General features: G+C 56.9%; 1 protein-coding gene across 2 annotated transcripts; it reads left to right on the top strand.

The window, feature by feature from the left end:
- The first annotated feature begins 356 nt into the window (after positions 1-356).
- NR1D1 (nuclear receptor subfamily 1 group D member 1) lies at positions 357-7,970 on the top strand. 2 transcript variants are annotated; one of them, XM_004434542.3, is made up of 8 exons: positions 357-956; positions 3,639-3,977; positions 4,259-4,347; positions 4,450-4,594; positions 4,966-5,615; positions 5,924-6,109; positions 6,625-6,835; positions 7,484-7,970. In XM_004434542.3, the coding sequence occupies exons 1-8, from the start codon at positions 926-928 to the stop codon at positions 7,681-7,683; spliced, it is 1,851 nt and encodes a 616-aa protein (XP_004434599.1). In that variant the 5' UTR covers positions 357-925; the 3' UTR covers positions 7,684-7,970. The 2 variants fall into 2 exon arrangements, with proteins under 2 accessions (XP_004434599.1, XP_087297239.1); XM_087441113.1 differs by lacking the exon at positions 357-956 and adding an exon at positions 1,953-2,099.
- The last annotated feature ends 211 nt before the right edge of the window (positions 7,971-8,181 follow it).

Here is an 8,181-nt window from a genome sequence, read left to right as displayed (position 1 = left end):
AAAGTGCCTGTTAGCTTTGATCTCCCAGGGAGCAGACGTGCTTGCCAGCCCCTCCCCAGGAATTCACATGCCTCTGCCATACAGGCTTTCCAAACACTCCACCCTGACTCTTCAGTGCACCCCACCCCGCTCTCAGCTCCTCCCCGGTCTCAGCAAAGGCTTTTGCAAGCCAGAAAGGGGAAAATATACGCAATCCGCCCACTTTGCCAGTGGACTACAAATCCCAACAGCCTTGGCGTTACGCAGGCGCACGGAGCTCAACGTGCCTGCTGCTGGAAAAGTGTGTCACTGGGGCACGAGGCGCTCCCTGGGATCACATGGTACCTGCTCCAGTGCCGCGTGCGGCCCGGGAACCCTGGGTTGCTGGCGCCTGCGCAGAGCCCTCTGTCCGAGGGAAAAAGGCTGGGGCAAAAGGCGGCTGAGATTGGCAGAGTGAAATATTGCTGCCGAGGGAACGTAGCAGAGCACACGTCTCGCTTCTTGCGCCTGGGTGCCCCGTTTCTCTCCATTACCTACTTCCTGACTGCAACCTCTCTCCCTCTGGGACTTTTGCACTGGGAGCTCCAGATTCGCTACCCTGCAGCGCTGCGGAGGCGTCAGGCAGTGGCACCCCGTGCACTGCAGAGACCTGACCCTCCTTGCTATCTTCTAGCCAGAACTACTGCAGGCTGATTCCCCTCTCTCCTCCTCCCCCACACTCTCTGCTCTTCCCATGCAAAGCAGACCTCCGTTGCCTCAGCGTCCTCCCCTTCTGCAGGGCTGCAGTCCGGCCACCCCAAGAGCTTGCTGGTGCCTCGGATCCTGATCGTGCGCTGCGGGGTCCACTCCTCGCCCTCAGCCAGTGCCCGAGGGGCGACAGCGGCAATTGCAACCTCTAGTTTGTGTCAAGGTCCCGTTTGAATGACCGCTCTCAGCCGGTGAAGACATGACGACCCTGGACTCCAACAACAACACAGGTACTGAGATTCTTTTATCCTCGTGATCCTTTCTCTGTCACTGTCTCCTCACTCCCATCTATGCCTTAGAACAATAGGAACTTTGTAAGGGACTGGGGACTCCCTCGGCCCGGTGATTTGCTAGCGTGCTGAGGGGCCATAGGCTGGGATTTCCAGCGCAGGCTGTTCGGCCTGGGAATGCGCCCAGAGGCGCCCCACCACCGCCTCTCAGAGTCCCAAAGCTCCCTTGAGCCCGAAGGACTCGGATCACGGGCAGGAGGAAATGAAGAGCCTGTACGTGTAGTGAGATGAACAATTTAGAGGGACTGAGAGCTTTGGAGCAGTGCCCCCAGACGCCCCCATCTGTCCACCTCCTGCAGCTGTGGCATGCCTGGCCTTCTCGGAAAGAGAACCCGCTCCTTCCTCTCTTCCTCTTCCCCTAGTTCCTGCAGGCTCGAGGGAACCTGAGAAGCAGTGGGGCGATCGGGGCTCCAGGCAGGAGGGGCTGGGGGAATGGGTCGGATCTCACTGGGGTATCCTCAGTGACAGTAGGGAGCGGCACTTGAGGAGCCGGGAGAGTGGTGCTTGGCCCCAGGGAGGACACCCACAGCACCCGGGAGTCCCGGAGGGCTCACATGGCGGCGGAGCCGGGCCCACGTGCTGCGTTTGTTTTCATTCAGCAGAACCCGTGGCCGCCACCCCATTGGTCGTTGCTTTCCGGTCCCGTTACATAATGAGCTCCGCCCCCCCGGTCGCCCGGGCAACGCGTGTCCCATTCTCTCCTCCCCTCAGAAGTCCCGGCCCAGCTCGCCTTCGGGGCCCACCCCACAACCCCGTCGCCGGGGAGAGGCGGGACGGGGACGGGGCTGCTGCTCCGGATTGACGGGAAGTGGAGAGGGCGGGGCCTCGAGTTCGGGTTCCTCGTTGGGGAGCCACGTGCAAAAGGCACACGTGGAGCGGCGACGTGAGGCCGGCTGAGGGCTCGGCTCCCGCCCCGCCCCGCCGAGATCTGGGTGAAGCTGGGCTGACTCACTGCCCCCGCCTACCTCCTTTTCCTGTCCGTCTGCCCGGGCCCCACCTCCTCCCCATCACCCAAGCAGAGTAAGATGGAGCCATCCCTGACCTCTCCTGGCCTCATGTTTACACTCCTCAAAGGGACCTCACGTGTAGCCAGCCTTCTCCTCACTCCTTTCCTCTTTATTCTGTTTGCACCTACTTCACTGTACTGCCTTTAGACTCAGCTTCTCCACATTCCAAATTCTTTCTGTTCCCCAAGCATCTCTTTCCTTAGTCCTGCAAACACTGTCTTACCCCCACCCCCACCAAACAAGCAGCAGTTTGCCTCTTAAGGACTTCTCCAAACAACTATATCCCAGAATCATAGCTGAAAGAATATTAAGTCTCTTTCATCTTTTTTTTTTTTTTCACAGAAAGGAAAACTGAGACTCCTAGAGGGGTGTTGATTTCCTCTAGGTCACAAATCAAGTTGTTGGTGATAGACCTAGATCTAGAACTAGGCTCTTTTGAGTGTCCTCTCATTTCCAGGTTGGAAGTCTCTTCAGATGAAGGTCTTACTCCCCTTTTCGGGATGAGTGAACTAGGTCAAGTTCATTTACCACCAAATAAATATCCCATCTCCCAGCCTCAGCCCTGAAACTGTAGGAGCTGATGATCTGTTGTGCAACTATTTACAGGGAACTGGGTTCACCCTGACCAACCTTGAGCTATTTTAGGGCTGCCCTGCCCAGCTTAGTGTGTGTCAGTGGGTGAGCAAGACATGTGCCTCTGGAAACATGGTGGTATGGCCTGTATCAGCTCACACGTGTCCTGGGATCCTCCCTTCTCCCACTCCGCCCATGGCACGCCAAACTAGGTGCTTGGCAAGGGTGTGGCAAGCAGGTCACCTTTATCTCCTGCTAATACCACGAGAACACAGCCACCTACTTGGCAATGTAACCAGAGGGCCAAAGTCCCTGAGTGGCCAGAGAGCCAAGGTCGTTGTCACAGGCTGAGAGATCTGGAAGGGGGGAATTCCAAAGCCTTAGGCTGAACAATTTGTTCTTCACTTCCACCTCCTGCAACTTGTACTGATAAGTCCTTCTTGGGCTCCGAGGTAGAGTCCACTCTGACTGATGCTCTTGGAGGCCAGGTTGAGTACCTTCAGTTTTGGGGGAATGTGACTGTCTTACTCTTGTAAGACCTCCATTCTCCTCACTGTTGGCTAGCTGCCCCTCCATGGTCTCATCCCTGGAATGGTCTTTGTGTTAAAATCGGCAGCTGTTTTTTTTGGAAGACTGGGCATTATGAATGGGTCTCAGCTGCTCATCCCATCCCCTGGTCTGCTGCTGGCAAGTCAGTCATTAGCTGCAGTCAGTATTCCCAAGGAAGGCATCTAAGGCAGGGGGCACATATGTGAGATGCCCACAGGGGTCATCCTCTAAGAAGCTACCTCACATCCAAAGCAGAAGCTGAATGTACCCTGCAAAGGGTCATGGGTATTGGTTGGCCATGCCATGTGTGCTATGTGTTGGAGAGTTGCTTATTGTGGCTCTTCTGGGGACTCGACGATTCAGGGTTCCACATGGTTAACTTCTGAGTGTCCTGCAGTGTTTGGGGGAAGCAGGTGGGGAGTGAGCAGGGTGGTGCCCCAGGACCACAGATATATGGCGGCTGACACCCCCTTCTCTTGTGTTCTCCTGCCAGGTGGTGTCATCACCTACATTGGCTCCAGTGGCTCCTCCCCCAGCCGTACCAGCCCTGAGTCCCTCTACAGTGACAGCTCGAATGGCAGCTTCCAGTCCCTGACCCAAGGCTGCCCCGCCTACTTCCCACCGTCACCCACTGGCTCCCTCACCCAGGACCCAGCCCGCTCCTTTGGGAGCATTCCACCCAGCTTGAGCGATGATGGCTCCCCTTCTTCATCTTCCTCGTCGTCGTCGTCCTCCTCGTCCTTTTATAATGGAAGCCCCCCAGGGGGTCTACAAGTGGCCCTGGAAGACAGCAGCCGAGTGTCCCCCAGCAAGAGCACCAGCAACATCACCAGTGAGTAAATTTCCAGCTGATTTAGGGGAAGGGAAGGTGGCTAGGCCTAGGCTGGGAGTTGGGGTTCATGTGACACAGTTATTCACAGGGCCCACCCTGGCCTTGGGGATTTCTCCTAGAGTTGCACCAGCCCCTGTCCAGCCCAGTCTGGTCATTCGAGTGCCCCCTAAATATTGGAGCTCCTCCTCAGCTTTTCCTCCAGAATCTCCAGCCCAAGAAACCTCCATCCCCGGCCACTCAGACAGCCCTCCTGCTCACCCGCTGCCCCTCTCTTCCCACAGAGCTGAATGGCATGGTGCTACTGTGTAAAGTGTGTGGGGACGTTGCCTCGGGCTTCCACTACGGTGTGCATGCCTGTGAGGGCTGCAAGGTAAGGCCGGTGGGGGTAAGGGCAGGGGCAGGTGACCTCCTCGCACAGGACGCATAGGCCTGGCCTAAACGGAGATGCTCACTTGCTGCCCCTGCCCTCCAGGGCTTTTTCCGTCGGAGCATCCAGCAGAACATCCAGTACAAAAGGTGTCTAAAAAATGAGAACTGCTCCATCGTCCGCATCAATAGAAACCGCTGCCAGCAGTGTCGCTTCAAGAAGTGTCTCTCCGTGGGCATGTCTCGAGATGGTGAGGCGGCACTGTCGTCCCATACCCAGCCCCACGCCCTCTCCCTTCCTTGCACCCAGTTTCTGAATTAATCCCTCCCTTAAAAAAAAGTCCCAAATGGAGACACATCATACTGTGAGTCTCATTTGCATAGGGGATGCCCACATTTCATCCTCTTGGGTAAACACACGCTTCTTTCCCATTAGTGCCTCCGGTCACCTCCTACTGCAGTCCCTACTTGGAAAACCCCCTCGATGGGTGTGGCCTTGCTGGTTTTAGTTCTGATGTGGAACCCCAAGCCTTTAGGGTCTTGCTCTTTCAGGAGGAAGGAAGGAAGAGAAGCATGTGAGTGTGTATGAAAACTTCCTGACACTGCTCTCATCCTGTCACAGCTGTGCGTTTTGGACGCATCCCCAAACGAGAGAAGCAGCGGATGCTTGCTGAGATGCAGAGTGCCATGAACCTAGCCAACAACCAGCTGAGCAGCCAGTGCCCACTGGAGACCTCACCCACCCAGCACCCGACCCCAGGTCCCATGGGCCCCTCCCCACCTCCAGCTCCAGCTCCAGCCCCCTCACCCTTGGTAGGCTTCTCCCAGTTCCCACAACAGCTGACGCCTCCCCGGTCCCCAAGTCCTGAGCCCACAGTGGAGGATGTGATATCCCAGGTGGCCCGGGCGCACCGAGAAATCTTCACCTACGCCCATGACAAGCTGGGCACCTCACCTGGCAACTTCAATGCCAACCGTGTGTCAGGCAGCCCTCCGGCCACCATCCCACATCGCTGGGAAAGTCAGGGCTGCCCGCCTGCCCCCAATGACAACAACATCATGGCTGCCCAGCGTCATAATGAGGCCCTGAATGGTTTACACCAGGCTCCCTCCTCCTACCCTCCCGCCTGGCCCCCTGGCCCTGCCCACCGCAGCTGCCACCAGCCCAACAGCAACGGGCACCGTCTATGCCCCACCCACGTGTACCCAGCCCCAGGAGACGAAGCACCTGCCAACAGTCCACGACAGGGCAACTCCAAGAATGTTCTGCTGGTGAGGGCACTGGGGAGAGGTGGGCAGGGGGCCTGGAAGACTGGATTTAGCATAGGGCAGCTGGGAGTGCCTGGAGGCTAAGTGCAGGATATTCTCTTCCCAGGGGAGGATGCTCAGCCCTGCAGTCAGGGCTCTACCTGGGAATCCCTGATCTCCAACTGGCACCTGACTGCTCCTTTACTTGAAAGACCCATCCTCCAGGGCCACAGCCCCGAACCCAGGCAGAATCTGGGGCCCATCCCTGCTGGGGGAGCCCATCTGAGCCAGCCTGGCTGATACTTCCCTCCCCAAATCCTTCCCTCCTCCAGGCATGTCCCATGAACATGTACCCGCACGGACGCAGTGGGCGAACCGTGCAAGAGATCTGGGAGGATTTCTCCATGAGCTTCACACCCGCTGTGCGGGAGGTGGTAGAGTTTGCCAAGCACATCCCCGGCTTCCGTGATCTTTCTCAGCATGACCAGGTCACCCTGCTTAAGGCTGGCACCTTTGAGGTGAGTGACCCTTTGTGCTCCCTGCTCTTGACTTTGGGAAGGATCCAGCAGAAAGGCTTGGTGTCTGGGGTAGGCAGGGGCTCTGAAAGGCTTTGGGTCCCCAGTATCTTTGTCCTTACAGACTCTGACTGAGGAAGGAGAGGGCAGAATCCCTCCCATTCCTGCCTCAGGATGGCTGGGACTTCTGTCATCTCAGCTGGGGTCTAATCACATCCCATCACCCTAAAATAACACCTTAGGGTACATTGCTACCCCCATTCTAGGCATAAGCAAATTCACTTCAGTCAAGTGCCAAGGTCACAGGTAGTGACCAAGTTGAGGTCAGATTCAGGCCTGCTGGATTCCAAAGCCAGTGGGATATTCCCCATCCTTCCACCCCCGCATTCCCCATTCAGAAACTACCCCATTCTTTACGGAGAAATATAAGGCAGCACCAGCAAACCCTTTGAAAAACTTTAGGGGCGATTTGGCAAGTGGTCCTCCCACCCCACCCAGGATGGCTATCCCCCCTTTAGGTGCTGATGGTGCGCTTCGCATCGCTGTTCAACGTGAAGGATCAGACAGTGATGTTCCTGAGCCGCACCACCTACAGCCTGCAGGAGCTCGGTGCCATGGGCATGGGAGACCTGCTCAATGCCATGTTCGACTTCAGCGAGAAGCTCAACTCCTTGGCGCTTACCGAGGAGGAGCTGGGTCTCTTCACCGCGGTGGTGCTCGTCTCTGCAGGTAGGTCAAGCTCTCGCCTGAGCCCGACCCGGGGGAGGAGGCGGACGCAGTTCAATTCAACACACCTTTTATGGAGTACCTACTCTAGGCCAGGCCCTGCACCGGGCACTGGGGATACAGACATGATTCAGACACAGTCTAGCTTGGGAGACAGACTCATGCCCAACTAATTATAAAACAGTGAGATAAGTGTCACAGTAGAAGCATGAACCAAGGGCTTTGGAAACACAGACAACTATTTCTGCCTGGGGGAGTTGGGGAAGGAGGTGATACTTGAGTGGGGCCTCAAAGGGTAAGTGAGATATTGCCAGGCAGAGAGAGGGGGAAGGGCATCCCAGGCAGAGGGAACTACGGAGCAAAGAGCAAGGGAGCCTGGACATGTTTGGCCTGTTCAGAGAAGGAGAGTGGCCTGGTGGGATGGGAGGTGACCAGCCCTGCTGAGCCCGTGCTCCCAGCTCTCAGACACCTCCTGCTCCTGGGGCAGAGGCCTGGGAGAGGGAGTTGTGCTCCCTCCCTCCTCCTTCCCCATCAGCCCTCTGAGGGGCTTCCAGGGGAGAGGCTGCATTGCCTGCCACGTCCTCGCAGACCTCCGGTTCCTCGTCAGAGGAGCTCAGGGAGCCTGCCTCACTGCTGTCGTCTTCCCCACAGACCGCTCGGGCATGGAGAACTCCGCTTCGGTGGAGCAGCTCCAGGAGACGCTGCTGCGGGCTCTTCGGGCTCTGGTGCTGAAGAACCGGCCCTCGGAGACTTCCCGCTTCACCAAGCTGCTGCTCAAGCTGCCGGACCTGCGGACCCTGAACAACATGCATTCCGAGAAGCTGCTGTCCTTCCGGGTGGACGCCCAGTGACCCGCCCGGCCGGCCTTCTGCCGCTGCCCCCTTGTACAGAATCGAACTCTGCACTTCTCTCTCCTTTACGAGACGAAAAGGAAAAGCAAACCAGAATCTTATTTATATTGTTATAAAATATTCCAAGATGAGCCTCTGGCCCCCCGAGCCTTCTTGTAAATACCTGCCTCCCTCCCCCATCACTGAACCTCCCCGTCCTCCCCTATTTAAACCACTCTCTCCCCTCCTCGTTCTGTAGCCCCCCGATTTGTTCTATTCCTGTCTCAAATCCAATAGTTCACAGCTGAGCTGGCTTCTGTGGTGTGTGCTCGTTTGGGGGTGGGGGTGGAAATACTGCCAAGGCTGGGGGCACACCTCTCCATCTGGTCAGTTTGTGGGGTGGGTACTCTGCCAGCAGATGGGAGGATACAGGGAAACATCACGCAAGTCTAAGGGGGGTGCCCAAGGGGGTTATTTTCATCATATATTTATTACATAAATATATAGTAAAATAGACGA

Source organism: Ceratotherium simum, chromosome 16 (genome assembly GCF_057802395.1).
Source record: "Ceratotherium simum simum isolate JZ-2026a chromosome 16, ASM5780239v1, whole genome shotgun sequence".
Classification (NCBI taxonomy): domain Eukaryota; kingdom Metazoa; phylum Chordata; class Mammalia; order Perissodactyla; family Rhinocerotidae; genus Ceratotherium; species Ceratotherium simum.
Note: the sequence above shows the minus strand (reverse complement) of the source record. Positions and strands in the feature narration are given on the sequence as shown.

Excerpts from the sequence above, each read along its gene's own strand:
- NR1D1 (XM_087441113.1), top strand. The coding sequence starts at position 2,042 with ATGGAGCCATCCCTGACCTCTCCTGGCCTCATGTTTACACTCCTCAAA. Across the intron at positions 3,978-4,258 it reads GAGCACCAGCAACATCACCA|AGCTGAATGGCATGGTGCTA; the intron begins GTGAGTAAATTT and ends CTCTTCCCACAG. Across the intron at positions 6,836-7,483 it reads GGTGGTGCTCGTCTCTGCAG|ACCGCTCGGGCATGGAGAAC; the intron begins GTAGGTCAAGCT and ends TCTTCCCCACAG.